At 45.5% G+C, this 17795-nt stretch overlaps 1 protein-coding gene across 2 annotated transcripts in view; it reads right to left on the reverse strand.

Annotated features, from left to right (window-relative positions):
* Positions 1 to 312: 312 nt before the first annotated feature.
* NTRK3 (neurotrophic receptor tyrosine kinase 3) overlaps positions 313 to 17795 on the reverse strand; it is a 215013-nt gene continuing 197530 nt past the window's right edge. The window contains exons 16-17 of one of the 2 annotated variants that reach the window (XM_027884977.1): positions 3533 to 3691; positions 313 to 809 (exon numbers count right to left, since the gene is read on the reverse strand). In XM_027884977.1, coding sequence (XP_027740778.1) covers positions 624 to 809; positions 3533 to 3691 — 345 coding nt within the window. In that variant the 3' untranslated portion in view covers positions 313 to 623. The remainder of the gene's footprint in view (positions 810 to 3532; positions 3692 to 17795) is intronic. The other variant, XM_027884976.1, reaches the window with a different exon arrangement.

The raw sequence follows: 17795 nt of genomic DNA on the forward strand, positions 1-17795 counted from the left end.
AAAGGGAGGACGGATTTCACACATTCAGTGCATATCATACAACCAGGGCAAGGCCTTCTTCCTGGGGCTCCTACCCAGGAAGGCATCACTGCCATAGCCAGTCTAGAGCCCTGCCCAGCAGCCCGAACCATACTCACAGCAGGGTTACAATTCACTGCTTCATTGCTCGGGGGAAAGATATCTTCTCCTTTCTTTCTCTTTTTTTTTTTTTTTTTTTTTTTTTTTTTTTTTTTTTTTTTTTTTTTTTTTTTTTTTTTTTTTTTTTTTTTTTTTTTTTTTTTTTTTTTTTTTTTTTTTTTTTTTTTTTTTTTTTTTTTTATAGTCTTACAATTTTCTGTAACAGCAGCTTCTTTCTGTATTGGTGTGGAAGTTATATATAGAGAGATATCTATAAATATATATAAGCCAAACTGCCTTACAGGTTGTTGTTCTCCGGGATTTTTGTGGGTTGGTTTTTGTTTTGCTTTTTTTGTTTGTTTTTTTTTTTCAGTGTTGTATGTGTAGCAGGCACTTGAGTTTATATGAAGATGTTTGCTTGGGAGCTGAGGGGCAAAGGACTTGGGAGGGGGAGAGGGAAGGAAGGATGGAAGGAAGGAGCAGGGACTTCCAACAAGTGGCCACTGCTAGCCAAGGATGTCCAGGTAGATTGGTGTGGCCTTGCCCAGAGCATGAAGGATCTTGTAGATCTCCTTGATGTTGAGCCGTTGCTGAGGTTCTCTCTGCCAGCAGCCCAACATGATGTCGTAAACCTCCTTGGGGCAGACTCGAGGCCTTTCCAAAACTCGGCCTTGGGTAATGCACTCGATTACCTAAAAAAAAAAAAAAAAAGAAAAAGAAAAAAAATAGACATTGAAAAAATTAGACATTGAACACTGGAGGATCTCCTGTCCCAGATACTGCTTGGTTGATGTGGTACCATGTAGTGGATGGGTGCACTGAAAAGGCAAGAGGTCTGCAGATCCTCAATGCTCACCTGTTTGTGTTGTTAATTATAATTTTACAGTGAAAAGTTTGTCTCCAGCTGGAGTTTTTCAGATCTCTAAAACCTACCCCATTTGACATCTACCTACCTCAATGCACTCTCCAAACAGGAGTTTACAAGCAAATGAAATGGAATTTTAACTTATGATGTCAGATTTTCCTGCTAAATGAAGAAGGAAAAAAAGTCTTAAAATCCCCAAAGTAAAGTAATATTTTGCACAGCTGAAATTATATTTTTCTTGCCTGAAAACCAAGAGTCCTTTCCATTGCAAAGCCCAGGAGAGTTTTATAAGGAAGAGTTCAGAGCATCTTTTCCTACATACTTCTCCACGGGCAGCTTTGCCTCAGTTTTACATAGAAAAGCAACTAAAATTATAAAATTTCATGTCAAATCACATCTGTGATGGAGAAAAAGTGTCTGTTTGTGTTTTGTTTACAGGATACATGCAAAGGGAAGGGGTGATTTGTCAGAGAGCTGCTATTACCATCTGGCCTCCTTGGCTGGGGTTGATGAGTCCCAGCATCGCAGTGTGTGAGTGACCTGCCACACTCTGCAGATAAATACCAGTCCCAAGCAGTGTGTTGAGGGAAGCCACCCAGCAAGGGGTGTTTGGGATTTATCATTTATGAACAGCAATGGTCCCTCCACAGAGCTCAAGGGATACTTATCTCTTCGCTGTTTGCATATAAATACAGAGGGGAGAGATTAGGACCTGCTGAAAGGAAGCAAGTAAGACACAGCATGCAGAGAAGCCTGAATTGTCATAGAGCTGCTGGCTGAGGACTTGTGGGAGGAGGTGAGTTATGGTTTCTGACAGGACATCCTGGACATGCACAGGAGCCCTGTGGTGGGCTCTTTCTCTCCAGGGCAAAGGAAAGGCACTGACAGAAGTTAATGGGCTGGCTGAGTTGTGCCCTGCCTTGTTCCTCTGCTCAGGCAGGGTCTCTTCCAGCCTTGAAAAAAACTGCTGAAAATGTTCTGGGGATGTGAGGCCATGCAGATGGCACAGGAGGGCGTGGGTATTGGTGCCTGCTCATGGTCCAGTCCTGGCAGCTGGGACCTTGGCACAGGCTCATTAACCTGTCTCTCCGTGGGGCTCTGACACTGCAGCTGGACTGACATGGAGACTTGCTCTGATGCCACACCATCCAGGAGCTGGTGGAGGTGTCAGTCTGCCCATCACTCCAAAAATGGTGAAAAACAAGCCAGATGAGAGCTAATGTGGCTCCCTCCCATCAGGATACTGTGGTCTGGGGTGGGAGTCCTCAGCAATCAGAAAGAAGGGGATACAGCAATAGGAAAGAGAAGGGTGAGATTTTATCCCTGGGATGGTAGCAAACCAATACAGACACATCTGTGCAGATGTTCACCAGCCCTCCCCTCAAGGTTAAGGCTGGTTATTCTCAGTTCTACTGCCCTGCAGAGGAAACTGAGGCAGAAGGCACGGTCACAGCGGAGCTGTCACATTCCAGCGTGCCTATCGCCCATGTACGAGCTACATGTGCTCATTTGTGTGTGTTTGTATTTACCCTCACAGGGAAATGCAAGAGCAGCTCATTAAATAGCGTGACAAATAACTTCTGTCGCTGTCGATTCCATTGTTTGTGTCTCTAAAATGTTTGCGTGTGCTACTTTGGGATATGCAGTCAGGCCCCATTGAGCACACGAATGGGCAAGTATTAGAGCTGTAAAGCAACACCTTGGATTTGCCATCTCTGCAACTCACTTAATTAAGGGATCTGTATCCAGAAAGCAGAAAATGCACATTTCTCATTACAAAAGGTGAAATTTCTGAAATCCATTAGATACACAGTAGGATAAAAATGTGCAAGGTTCCCACACACTGCTATGTCAATGCATCTTTTTCCTCTTCTATAATACCCCCTGCTATTCTGAGCAAAAATCTTCCAGCGCATTTCTGCTGATGTGCCTCAAACCTCAGCGCTGATACCCCACTAATCCCAGCCAGCCTTCCCCCAACGTTTTTACAGTGCATCCCTATACTACTGCACTGTAACTTTTGCTAGTCAAAGAAATAACAAGGACAAAACAGCTCCTTGGGTTCCACCCTCAGTGAACTAGGGCAAACCATATAAGCAATATCCTGATGGCAAAAAGGCCCAAGCAAATGTGCAACACGTAATATAACAGCCTTAAAACAATTTCTCACAAACTGGGGACTCATACACAAAAGGAGAAAGCAGAGGAAATTCGGGGCATGACAGTAACTTAGATCCCAGAAGTAAAATGGGTATCCCCAGTTGTGGTAGCACGCTGAGAGTTTATCAGGGATGACAGAGGTATGTCAGCAACTTAGAAGGGAAAGGCTGAGGATGAGCCAGTACATGACTTTTGCAGAGCCCTTTGATTCCTGCATGCCTCAGTTTCCCCTGAGCTTTTAAATGGAGATAATGACACTTATCCTATGTCTTCACCATGGGAGTGCCAAAGAGGGGACCACTCATATACAAAACTGCTTTGCAAACAACCTGCAAAGAAGAGATGGCAAAAAGTACAGTTTTCAGCTGAGGTGTCTCAGCACTGTTGTACCTCTGTGTTTGAGAGCTGGAACCAGGGCTGCTTCCCATATGTGAAGATCTCCCAGAGGATCACCCCGAAGCTCCAGACGTCACTCTCTGTTGTGAACTTCCTGTACATGATGCTCTCTGGAGGCATCCAGCGGATAGGCAGCATGGTGTGTCCTCCAACCTGGGTGAGGGCAAAGGCACAAGGAAATCTGAGTGGTGGGAGTCCTGAGGAAGGGGTCAGCCCTGACATGATATGGACCAATTCAGGACCTGAGCTGTTCCAGAAAGCTGGGCTGGTTACTGCCTCCCCAACTACTCATGGGCTTACCCACCAATCCCACCTGGTTAACACGACAAATAGGGAGTGAAAAGTATCAAGATAAATAACGTCCTCTCCACCCAAAATGGGCTTGTAAAGAAATCGAATGCAAAATGCCAAGAACATACTCCAGCCCTACAGTCTGGTCAGGCACAAAGCAAGAAACAGTGTCCAGGAAAGCACTGCAGGGCCTCAGTGCTTCGAGGCACCCACCAGAAACACAGAGTGAGGTCTGTCCCTCTTCAGAGAGGTTCTCTAAACCTCTTGCACAGCCATCTGTGCATCACCTAATTGCATGAAAGGTTTTGTGCTCATAAAACTGTGCTACAGGCCTTTTCAAAGAGTGATTTGAATATGTAAATGACTGAGGGACCGAACTGCAAAAAGGCAGTCTGTTGGTAAAAACAGGCTCTAACAGGCAGGGATACGCCCAGTGTTTAATGGAGAAGGGAAATCCAGCACCTTTGGAGAGTTTGGAAATGGAAGAGCCCATGAGTGTATAAAAGTGGGAAAAGCCAGGGAAAGGCACTTTCACAAGTAAGGTTCAACCCTTCTGTACGGCACATGAATCCAGCAGGTGCGCAGGAGGCTTTGCAGGGCACATGCAAACAGAACTAGAGTAGATGGATTTACCTGCAGATTCACTAGAGATTCCTAAACAAGCATCTCTGAGCAGGACAAGTTTTTCTCTGTTCTGTCCTTCCGTTAAGAAGCTCCATCTGTGGGGAAACATCTAATTGCTACAACCAGACGGTGCTGCAAGCAGGAGGGCTGCAGGTCTCCAGCACTCATTTTTGCTGAGGGTAAAGTGTCCGAGGTTTTAGCGGTGATGAGAAAAAGCACTTCTGTGGCGCTGCTTGGAGGACTGCTTGTCTTATTACAGACACCAAAAAAGCAAGTGCTAATAACTTTGTAGCACTGCAGCTGAATCAAACAGGCAGAAATCTCTCTGGTCCTATGGAGGATGAGGGAAGAAGGTATCTGCCATCTAGGATTCCAGCATATGTGTGGCTATTCAAAATAATGAGACTGTTGTGCTCGCTCAGATGAAAACATTTCTTGTACAAACAAGAGCTCTCCTGTGAGCTGTTAGTTTTTGCACAGGTTTCTTTGACTGATTAAAGCAGAACTAGTGTGGGGAAGGGTCAGTACAGAGACACTGCAGTGCCTGGAAGCAAGAGGGGGGTGTGTTGGAATAGGGTGTGAAAGTGGTAGGATGCTTAGCTGGCTTTCTGCATGGAGGGGCTCAGACTTCTCTGGGGTTTGACAGAATTTAGACTCAGGTTTGCAGTGCTGTACTCAGAGGCCTGCAGACCAACCTTTTTCCTTACTCTGAAATAGACCCTCCTCAAAAAAGAGGAGTTTGTAAAGTCTCAGGAAGATCTTCCTAAGTGCAGATACACGAAGATAAGAAGCTCATTGCAGCTCTACACCCCCTATTCAGAGATGGCTGGGCTGGTGTGTTCTCAGCTTGCTGCTCTGAACTCCCAAGAATGTTTTAAAGCAATGGAAATGGAAATATGCTTTTCTTTGTTTGTTCCTTTGAAACCCTGGCTGCAATTTCAGCTCTTTCCTGCATTCCCAGCTTTTACAAGTTGCTTTCCCTTCTTGTGAAGGGCTCTGAGGAAACATTATCAGCAGAACAGGACATACATCAAACTTGATTGTGGCAAAAACTGTTTTGTGCTAATGCTTATTTTATTCTTCTTTAAGTAGCGCTAACTCCTCAGTTTTCCAGCAATCTGAAAATGATGACTTATTGCAAAGCTCTCTACGTTTGCAATATCCCAAATCTTGCAGGATCATTTGTGATTACAGGTAGTACAAAGCAGTGAGCACAGTTAGCTCCCGTTTGAACAGGTTCAGAATGTATAAAACAGGTTCTCAGCTTACAGTGTTGCAGCAGTACTGCTCAGATGGGAGGGCCCTGATTTACGCCACCGGAGGATCTGGCCCTGAAAGCGTTGCGGAGAAGCCAGCGGTTCCATCTCAGTTCTAGTAATCTAAAATAAAGTTGAGGTCTTTGGTCTGCTCTAGACACATGCTGGTGAAGAACTGCCAACAAAGTGACAGTCAACAGTTTTCCCAAGGATGTGACGACACAACCTTGGCTTAGCTTGTACAGCGGAGTCCAGGGACTGCCAAAGCATTCCTACCAGCCATGTATGTCATTTGAGACATAGCTTTTACTAAAAATTAATCTGGTAATAATGAACAATTAAATTAATTTGGGGGGAAAAACCTGAACAAGTGAGCAACGCCCAGAAATGTGTGGATCCCAAAAAGATGGCCCAACTGTGCTCAGTGATAAGGGGTTCGTGCAGAGGAATCCTTTTCATCTCAAAGAGGGAGCCATATTTTTGAGAGCAAATGTTAAGCCTTGCATTTACTACCTATAAGCAGAACAGGCATCAATTAAACTCTACTATAAAACCACTCCAATGTCTAGCCTAGCACATAAGGCCGACTATTATGTTTTAAAGAATCGCCTCTGCCTATCCTTTATTGCTTCCCTTGCAAACTGATTAGGATTAAAATTCCTATTTCACAGATGAGAAAGCAGATGCAGGAAGGCAGGGAAAGGCCCTGCTCTGAAGCTGTGTAGAAAGTGAATGCCAAGTCAAGTCTTCCTGATCTGCAGTCAGCCATACCCTGTTATTTGCTGATGTAGCAAAATGATTTAGAGTTGAGCGCAGAGGGATTGTGCTACTGATGCCACAGGAAGCAGAGTGTGTCCAAGGTGGCAGAAATCCTTTGCAAAACATGTAGTGGCTGTGAGCTGTGTTTTGCCACTGTAGACTTGCACGTGATTCCCAGAGCTACATACTTGTTTTACAGGACCAGCCATTGCCAGAAGCATAAAAGCAAAATGATGCTATTAAATCAGGCTGAAAAAAAAAATAAAGGATACTCTTTTTTTATTTTGCAAAGCCAGTTTATAGGGCATGTCCTTGGCTTTGGAAAGAATAATTATCATGTCTTTAGGGAGAAAGTGAAAGTTTGCTTTAGTCAAACCTCTGTTTTGTCAGGTTTGGGCCTGTCAGGCTTCAGAAATTGGTGACCATGCAGGACTGGTGTTTGTTAGGAACATGCTACCTCTGAGACTTCTCTAAAACAGCTACGTCATCTTCCCACCCCACCTTCTCTATTTCTCTGGGGTCCCAGAGAGGGATGGGGGAGCCCAGCCATCACACAGGCTCATCTTCTGAAGGTCCTTAAGGGTAAAATGTTCTGAAACAGTGGCATTGCAACATCTTCCCTGGAGACACTACAGCCTGGAAGAAGGCTTTGCTTGAAAGCAAATAAGTAAATCCTCTCCTGTTCCTCTCAAAATCCTATGATGCTGCCAAGCTCGCCCTTTCTCCCTGTTATTTTAATGCTTCATAGACCTGCAGACTGGCCTCTTTATCCCATTGCCATGGTTGTCTAGCTTTGCTTGACATTTTTAGCTCTCTAACTTCCTCTCCCTAGATCAGCTCCCCATGCCCACACTGACATGCTGTCCCCACTGCTTTGCTCTCTCTGTTCACACTGCTATCCTGGTAATAAATAGAGCAATCAGTGCACATCCCCTGAGTGGCCAAAGTTTTCTTCTCTCTCCATGTCAAGATCACATTATCACCTACTCATTTCCATCCCTTACTGATGGATGCTCCCAACTGCATGACCTGGTCTACAGCCACATGTTTCTGATACTCCAGAAGGCATCTGGCCTCTGCTCTGAAGCCTCATTACATACCCAAGCCCATAGACTTGCAAGACAGCCAGTCACTCCCTCTGAGCAGCTTATTGCTGTATTAGATATGAACCTCAGGGAGCTGGGGGAGGTTCATGAAAGGCCAATGTTAATGGCCATTAGGGAGAGAGATAATTACTTAATGCTAGTACAGCACTTTGAGGATGTAAAGCTATATAAGTGCTATGTACAAGTAGTATTATAAGGCTTGAGGTTTGTCTGCTACCAAGGAAAGCTGGTGTCTGGGGGGAAAATTCTCCTTGTCCCAGCTTTCTGAATGACATCCAGCTGATTAGGAAGGGAAAAGATGACATGTTATCCCCAGTGAGTTTGACAGTACAGCAGCAGGTAGTAGAGCAGCAGTGTTCAGAAAAGACTGTGCAATATATCCACAGTTTAAGCCACTAACAGAGAGACAGCAGAAATCAAAACCAGAGGAGGGTTGAGAAAACCTCATGAGAACTTAGGAGTGGTGGAAATACAGATAATAATATATTAAAGGCAGCTTTTGGTGGGAAGACATATTTTCCTCCTCCCAGCTCATATAGTAGGGGCAGGCCTATAGCCCAAAATAGCATTTAGGGGGGAATTACTGGGCCACTGATTCCATGCCCACAGCTGAAGGTTCCTTTACCGATCTCAGGTAAAAACAGGATTTGGTCTCTGGCATACTCTTAGGCTGTGTTTGGGGTTTTTTTTCTTTTTGTGCAGTTTCTTTCTCAATGTTGAAATAAAATTTAAAAAAAAAAAAATCAGTGTTTTGTTTTCCTTGGTAATTTGACATTTCCTTTCCAAGGTCACTTGACACCTTTCTTCCTGTTCCTTATACTTGATGGAGGCTCTGCTCCTGCTCCTGTCTTGGAAAGGCCACAGCAACCACTGTAGCTGGATTTGGATGGCAAAACGTTATTTGAGCTTCCCATTTACGTGCAGGAAGTGGAGACATTTGAGTCTGTACAGAATCATGCAGCAGTAGTGGAGACCTTGGCACTATTTCTCTCCAGGAAAATCCACTCAACATCCAATCCACTCAGCCTAGTGATAAGACACACATTCTCTGATTGCCATCTCCATTCCTGCTGCTGTAGGTAGGGATGACCTGGGACCTTCTTTAATTGTAGACCTGGCTGCCATCCCAGGCTGGGCTGCACCAGAACATATGTCCTTTAGACCTCAGCATTAGGAGCTGGGTGATCCCTGGAAGATACTTAGCTCTGAGCCTTCCCCGAGCAGCCAGATGTATGTTTCCATCAAGACACTCTGACTCCTGTTGTGGGCAGGATGTGCTGTAATTCAGCCCTTCTGGACAGCCTTGTATGAATAAGAGCCACAGGTGGCTGGGTCACCTGAGAGGATGCAAGGGCAGGAAAAAAAAAAAAAAGCAGCAATGAAAGCAAGAAGCAGGAAAAGCTCCTCTGTTTGGCTAAGTTGAGCCCTTGGAAAAGAACAAACAACAAACAAAACTGCTGTAGATCATGCTTTTGTGAGTCAATGTTTGTCAGTTCAGGCTGGGGCACAAGAAGGTGTCTTCTCAGGGGTGATGGAAGGGGCAGCACATGTTCATGGCTGGGGATTCAGGAGGAGACACTCCTTCCCTGCCCTCAGCCTGGATCCAGCAGCACTGAGAAATGTTTCCCTTTCAGGTGTGCCAGTATTTTGCATCTGTGAGTCCTGACAGATTCCTGCACACCTCTTGCAAAGCAGAGGGATCAACTCTGACATGCCAGACAGAGCTGAGCTTTACTGACCCTTAGCTATCCAGCACTTTCTAGTTTTAACTGTCACCTTACTGGGCTCTTAAGTACCCAAGTAGTTTAGATCAGAGGTAGCTGAATTTAACTGCAAGTTTTGACTGGATATGATTCCCAAGTGCTGTATCTGTAATTTCCTTTCAGCTTATCCAGAAGGAATGGTGCTCGCTATATCTGAGACTGCACCATTGCTAGAATTACTCTGGCCTCCGAAAATCCCCAAGGTGTTCTCCTGTCTGAAAGGCATCATGCTTTATGGCCATACCAGGCCCAGGCTGAGCCTCTTCTGAGTGATTCAAAAGCCATCATAGCCCTGTCCTTGCCTTCACCTCTCGTGCCTTTGCAGTCGCTGCTGTCATAGGCAGTGCTGAATGAGAGCTTAAACACAGTCAGCAAACAACAAAAAGCTTCCATCAAACTTTTCAACTTACTTGAAAAGAAGCTGTGTCCTCACCATGCCCCACTCTCTGGGAATGGCAGATTTGATCTTCTCCTGTTTCTCACTGGCTACACCAACCATCTCCTCCATTGCAGTGGCAGTGCCACAGCATAAGGCTGGCTGCCTCCCTGCATGCCAGTGACTGAAGACATCTCACAGCAATTTTCAAGGGATTTTGGAGACTTACAGAATGAATGAAGCAACCTGGGGCTGTTTTTCCTACTCACATGGAGCTGGGCCAGGTGTCCCAGCCTTGCCCAAAGAAGGGGAGATGCTGGTTTCCTGCTGCCAGAAGGGAAAGGGTTCGATTTGCCCAGAGGGAGTGGGGAAAGCAACTAAATGTTCCTGCCATGAGGTGATGCAAGGAGCTATGTGGACTTGCTCAGGAACAGAAAAGACTGACCAGGCAGGGTTCATGTGAAACTGAGAAAGGGGACAGAGCTTCCTGCTGTCAGTAGGACTGTTCGGCAAGGAACTGTTTGTTCTCCCTAGATGCACATACTGTGTTTAAACATGATTCTAAAAATAAAGCCTGCCATTGACATTGTTTTTCCTTACTTCATTTAACAATCTAGTTGCTTTATTACCTGTAATTCTGAAGCACGTCGAATCAAGCAGTGTAATTTGGAAGCAGGGACAGCAGCCTTACCACCCCCCCCCCCTCATCTCTGCTCCACTGAGCCTGTTTTAATCCCACGGTTTTCAGCATTCCTAATGAGCCATTAACAAGCTGACAATTACTTATGCAAATGAGGGGGCAGACATGGAGGGGTGGCTGTAGCTAGAGGTAAATTCTGTTGTCTCAAAATGGTCTGAGATAAATCACTACTGCTCTAAGAGCTGCCTGTGCCCAAGAGTCCTCTCAGTTATATTATCTCCTGCCTAAAAATGCCAGAGGTAATGAAGAGGATAGTTAAGAAAAGGGAAACAGAGGAGTAATCACACATATATTTTTAATTATATTTGCCAATAATCTGTTTGGTGGACACCTTACCACATCTCATCCTTCCCCCTTTCTTCCCAAAACTCAAAGCAGCTGCACCCACTGCTTGGAAACAGCTGCACAACCAGCCTGCAGAGGAACAGCCAGTTTCATGTGTTCATCTAAGTAAAAGCTCCAAAAGCCCTGACCTCCAGTACCAGGACATAAACTGTGAGAAACCCAATCCGTGCCTCATTCAGCTGGGGGGGATGTGGGAGCGGAGCAGCTGTAGTTTGCAAAGCACCTAGTTAAGAGGTCAGCAAGGCCACCACCAGCTCCTAGTAGGTCCTAAGCCCTTGCCCTAAAGGTTGCTGCTAGAACCCTCTCAGCTGAAGGCGAGGTGAGCAGCCTCCTGATCCCCTGGATCCACTGAAAGATTCTTGTGGCCCAGAACAACAAGACCCCACATGAGGATATCAGACAGAGGGGGAAAGTGGTAGCACTGGGGAAGGATTCTCTGGTGGGTTTGCCTAGTTGGCACTGGGGAGATGTGCAGGGGGTGCATGCAGATGGTGGCCTCTGCAGTCTTCTGCACCACAGCCACAACATGGGCACACATCTGGGCTGATCAAAAGCTGCCTTTCTCCTGGACACTGCCCAGATAACAGCAGAGGCTGGGAATACCATTAAATCTATTCAAACTACAGCCTTCAGACAGTTTGTCAGGCACCTTATAAATTTACCAATTTGTCTCCACCAGGCTGGAGACCCTTGCACCACAGCACACTTTTTTAGGACAGATCTGCTCAGAGAGGAGCAATACCCATGAGACAGCACAGCTCTTGGCTGGTTCCAGATTCAAAGGGAATCTGAAGCGTGCTAAGACTCCTTGTGCCAACAGAAACTGTCCATGATCGATCTGCGTTATCATTTTGCTGGTATTACTACAAGAAATGTTTAATAGCTCAAAAGCTAATCAGATAGAAGCTAAGGTAAACCATCACGATGCAAGATTAAGATTCTGTTCTTTTGGTGATGCAGGGAATGAAAATCAACTCAGTTCCTGGCTTTGGAAAGTAGGGAAAAGATTTGCCCAATAAATCTTTACCTAGTGATATAAAGGCAAACTCTCAAACAGGCCTGAGAAACGCAGCTTAGGAAATAGGAGCAATAACTTGCATGCGTGATGACTCCATGCTAAAATGCTTTCAGATGAGTATCTCATAATCTCCCTTTCCATCGTGTCTCTCTCTCTGTCCTGCCAGTAACTCCCCTCTGTATAATCAACAACGCTCCATCTTCAACTGCAGCCAGAGCCATTCCTGACTGAGGACTACTCATGATTTAGATAAGGCTCCAATACTTAACTGCTGGATACTGGATAATCAGTTCAACTGCCTTGGCATTAATCATAATAATATTCAAAATTCATTAGGCTAGATTGTTTGGAAATCTATTTCTTGTTAATGTCAGATTCACTGAGCATTGTCCTGGCAGCAAACAGACAGAAAACTAATACAAGGCAGGGTATGGATCTCCCTATGGAACAGCTCTTTTCTTCATATGTAGCTGGACCATGATGTGGCAGCTCCTACCTGGTTTGTCATTTGTGAATCTTGTTAAGAGCAGTGGAACACCCTGAGCACGCCATGCTGCCTGTTTGTTGATCAAGGGAAGCTACAGAAATATAGAGCTGGATATATAGTATATACTTAATTATATATACAACATATACTGTGGAGTTTTTAAGGGGGAATATTATATGTTCTTATTTACACCCACAAATCTTAATAGCTTTTGTATCTAAAACCTGGACAAGCAACCCAGAGAATTCTATGTGCAATCATAGTATGGAGGTACAAAAATTGAAAGTATATTAAAAATTAAAATCTGTTCCTTGCTTTCCCCAAAACTTACAGCACTTTAGATTAAAAGATGGGGCCTTAGCATTTTGCCAAGATGAAAACCTTTCAGGACTAAAATAACTGGATCATTCCTTCTAGCCAGTTTCGCATAGGCCAACTGAGGATTGTCAGCGCACTTCCTAATGGTCTATTTGGCCTCTTTAAGCATTTTGGGTGTTGATGCTTTCCTTCAGAGTTTTCACCCTCTAGTTGAACAGTGGTTTCTCAGCAGGGAAACATCACTGAAATACAGACCAACATCAGAAGACACATGGGCTTTTTCTCCTAATGAAGGCAGTGCAGGCACAGATGGCATCTCAGAGAAACACACTGCAAGCCATGTTAAAATAAACAGCTCATCATCGGAGGCTGCAGTGTCACACCTACTAATGATGTGATTAAACTCATCAGTGTCGGTGGGAAAGCTGTGCCAGCTCTGGCGCTGCTGAATTCAGAGCTGCATTTCACAGCAGAGGCAAATCCCAATCTGCACAACCCTCACCCCCCATGAGTGAGACCACCGTAGAGACACACTGGAGATAACGATGTTCATGGCTGAACTTCCTCAGACCTAAACTGAGGGAGGTCGCCACTGATATGTTCTACACATGACTGACTCAAGCATCCCTGTCCAAAGCTGGTGTGGCAAGGAGAGGAGAGGCTGCCGATGGTGACAGCAGCCCAAGAGGTCCAGGTACAGGAGAAGACAGTGACAGCACCCATCTGATCACTGCTGTCATGGGGGAGCAGCAGCAACACCGGGAATGGGAAGGACTAAAACCAGCAATAGCCAAAATGGTGGCACGTGCAGATGGCGAGGGTGGGTTTTGGCTGCAGGATTCTGCTGGAAAACAAGCTAAATATGAAAATTTGAAGGAATCAAGCTCTGCATCCTCTTCTTCTCTATTTTTCCAACTGAGATGTTCTGTGCATTGAGGTTCCCTCCAATCTTTATCAAGTTTCCCGGATGCCCTTGAGTAGGACAGAGCTGCTGCAGTCCCATGCATTTTAACCATTGTGTTAAAATTCTTCCTCCCTACTTTATTTAGCCAGGAGCATAAATAATAAGCAAACCCACAAACACAGGAACCTGGTTCCCAGATGCCATTAGAGCCCTCGAGCACTAAGTGGCCATCGCAGATATCACTAGTTGCCTTCTGCTCCCCTTCCTGCAGCCATCCAGACACTCCATCCATTGCACAAACCCAGCACCCGGTAGGACACGTCTGACTAGTTTTGCCCGTAATACAGAACTGCTTCTAGATGGTCAGCTCTCCAAACAGGGCAGGTTTTCCTAGAGGAGTCTCTAGCCACCAGCTCTCCATTAGGGTTAGCCACAATCGGAAGGATGGAAGGAGAAAGTGAGTCTAAAAAACCGCTAATGTTCTGCAGTGCCGGATAGGATGAATGACCCCTGCACACATATGCTGAGCAGACAGGACAGTCCTCAATTATGTCATTGCTGGAGCATTTACTTCAAGGATAAATGTGACTACAGATGCTGGGCTTAAAGCCTCGGCTGCTTTTGCTGTCTCTGGATAAGCCGCTCTAGCCCAGGAGCGTTAGGTATGTGTGTGCAGCATGCACCGGCAATGACACGCATGTTGGCCTATGAAAACACTTTACAGCCCAAAAAGTAGAGCTGAAAAAAACCCCTTATTAAATTCCATTCTTCCCTCTTTCCATTGTGAGACCAGGCCCTAAAGGATTTGCTAAGGTATTGATGGGTGCCAATCCATATATCCCGGTGAACAACCCACAGCCTCCCTCAGGAAATCACAAGCAAATCTTGCCTACACGATGGAAATTTCTTGCTTGCCACACTGATTTTCCCCACTCTCATCCTCACTGCATTATCCCCGTGCTAACTTTCATATACTTTTCTCAACATTTTCTAACCTTCAAGCTCACCACTTTGTAAATATTTACAATCAGGTAGCACATCTCCCCACTCTGGTCATTCTTTAGACAAAGTATTTACATACAGCTCTTTTTTGTCCTCAGTAATCAATGGCTTTACACTGTCTTTGTTTCTGCCACACCCCTCCAGAGGTTGCAGAGCTGAGTCGGGGACATGTGACTGTTTCATGAAAGAGTATTTAAAATAATGATTGCTGTACAGGAACACACTTCACTCTTTGACTTGGGTTCTTTACATGGAGGGCTTCAGAAGATCATTTGTTTCACTGGCACACTGAAACCCACATTTTCTAGGGAGCTGTTGCCCCACAAGAGACTGTGCTTGGTTCGAAGAGGACATGGCTTATAAAGAAAAAATGTAACGTGGCCTAGGGCTGGCACAATCTCACTTTACAGCGCTACTTGCTGTATATTGATCAGAACGGGCTCGGTGCTCTATTAGCCACACGAGAGGTGCACTGAGCTGCCACTGGAATTTGTGCTTGATAATCAAAGGCATTTGTCATTCTTCCAAATGCTCTATGAGAAGGAGTTTGATTTGGGTGCATGTGAGAAATGGAGGAAAGCAATCTGGAGCAAGAGGCAGCAGGCATGGGGAGGGAGTCCTGCTGCCCACCCATTGTGCTGACCCACAGGACATCCCCTCTGCATCATCCTCCATGACTATCATCCTACAGGGCAGGGTCTGTGGCTCAGCAGAGCCCTCCACCACTGGCAAAATTGATCCTGTTGAAACTTGAAGAGCAGCAGCAGCTGCTGCTGCTGTTCAGCCACTTGGCACAGGAAGCTCCCTCACAGCCCTCTTTTCTTTTTTGGCTTTGCCATGTTTCCTGAACAAACTGCTCTGTTTTTTTTTCCCCTCCCTCTCTCTGACAGGTACAGGTGGCCTTGCTGCCCTCTAATTGCACCTCCCCCAGCTTGAATTTTAAACCATTTAACAGCTTTAAATGCACCTAATGAGGCTTCAGCCTGCACTTTGCTGCCATCCCTCTGCTTCTCTGACACAGGGAAGAAGAGTGGTTTGGAAACCTATCGCGGACTTCCCTGCGTTGGAGGTCTAATTACACGGTAACGGGTGACCTCGTAAGTACAGGGTAATCTCCTGTGTAATACCGGGGTAAATGATCCCAGTACTCCTGTCTTTTCCACTGAAGCCTTCCACTGAGATGGAAATACAGCCGGTTAAATGGTAATTAATCTTTGAACCATTTGACACTTGCCCAGGGCGGTGAGGAATAACCAGCACTGCCGCTGGGACAGTGGGAATGGGCCACTTTCTTAGATGCAGCTGTCTCTGCCTGTCCTATGCTAGGAATCAGTTATTTGGAGGGACACATCCAGAGTCATCTGCAGGAAGAAGAGCACACCAGAGGCACGTTTCTACCTGAGGCGAACAGGCCCCTGTGCTGCCCATGCAAGCCAGATAGGGCCAGAGGTTCCAAGCAGCTCTTCCATGACTGGGATGAGCCGTCTGGAGTGCTTCCTTACTCTCACTGCAGGGGACGTGCGTGGGAGCAGCACCAATGAACGCTTCCCTCTGAAACCATCCCAACCAGCCAGGCACAGCCCCAGGCATTCACCCTGCAAAACTCCAGGAAAATCAGCCAAGAGATCCATTTTCTCCCTCCCCACTATGAGATGCATTTCATTCCCTCCCACACTAACAGCCTGTTGCCCTAGGGCTGGGGGACTGCCTGTCTGACCCCTGGTACCTTTGTAGCAATGGAATACATTTGCATACATTTTAGACCCACTGACATCATTCCCTCTGAAGACCTTCAGTTTTTTATAGTAAGCACAGTAATGATTTTCAGATTATAGGCTAATAAAATATTTTAATTTGTTAGGCACATTAAGGTGGGCACTGTATCATTCTCATGACATTTAAATAGTGCTTTAAAAAAAAAAAAAAAGGGGGGTGGTGGTTTGCATGCATTTCTTTTCTAAACAGGAGCACTGAAATAGAAAGTCAAAATCCCACACACGGGTACCGAGATCAGCTCTGACACCTCCCCTCTGTGCCTGTTTCACTTGAACACCTGCCAAGTTAAATAAGCAAACATGGAATTGCAGCGTCCTAGTTCCAAACCTGGTTTTGGCAAATAAGGCCTTCTCCTTAGTCACTGTGGCCATGCTGTGCAGCAGAGGCCCAAGCTAAGCACCGAGCTCCTGTGCCATTGGGTCACAACTAGGCTGGGTCACATCTAATGGGTAACACTGAGGTTTTGTGCCTCAGTCTGCATTCAGTAGTTTCTCCCCTCTGTCCATTTCTTTTGCACTCTGTTTAACTAACTAGACAAGTCATAGGTCTAGAGCATCCCATCCTTTCCATGACATGCATCATACACTGTGTGCCACAGGGCAGACTGCTGCACCAGCAATTACATGGTTTGGAGTGACTCAGACTGCACTGGATAAAGCCAGGGGCATTTTGGAGGGGGGAAGTTGCCCTTGCAGCTCCATGGGTTTGTATGGCTGATAGCTCTGGAATTTCTTTCCTAATCTGTAAAATGGGGCAGTGCAACTCCACCCTTGGAAGTGCTCGAGATCAGGTTGGATGGGGCTTTGAGCAACCTGGTCTAGTGGAATGTATCCCTGCCCACAGCAGGGGGGTTGGACTAGATGGTCTTTGATGTCCCTTCCAAACTAAACCATTTCATGATTCTATGAACTCACTGACTTCTCAAGAATGCTGTGCAGGTGATGGCCTGTACAGTGAAAATATAAATGGGATGGAAATGCCTGCCAGCAAAAGAAAAAATAGTCAAATGTTTAGCTTAGTTATAAACATTTAGTTAGTTATACCTGGCAAAAAAGATAGAGGGTTACACAATGAATATGATGGTGAAGAACAGCAAAGAAGTTCCTTTGTTCTGTGAGTACTTTTGCCTTGTACCTCACCTGGACCAGACAAGTTTTAACGGCAGGTGATTATGTGAAGTCTGTACTACAAGGCAGAGGCAAGTTTGAGCTCAGGCCTCCTCATTATCATTACCTGACCTTGCACGTTCTCTTTTGCAACCTCAGCATTTTTTTTGTGGATAGAATTTCTGGGTGGTTATTTTAAGAAAACTGTGTTAAATTTCTTGCTTCTGTGCCAGGTACCTGCTGTTTAACAAACGGGCCATGACTAAGCACAGGCTGGAAATCAGGAGCATCTCCAATTTAAAGCAATGAGATTCTGGGACTGTCTTCCCTTAGGAGCACATTTAATAGTGGTGCTTGATTATGAAAAGGATAAATCTGATGTGATTGATGCAGCAGGGGATTGGATTTGATGATCCAGGGAATCCC

The sequence above is a fragment of the Empidonax traillii genome, unplaced genomic scaffold, assembly GCF_003031625.1.
Source record: "Empidonax traillii isolate 1590-97213 ecotype Southwest subspecies unplaced genomic scaffold, ASM303162v1 scaffold158:size1480230, whole genome shotgun sequence".
Taxonomy (NCBI): Eukaryota; Metazoa; Chordata; class Aves; order Passeriformes; family Tyrannidae; genus Empidonax; species Empidonax traillii.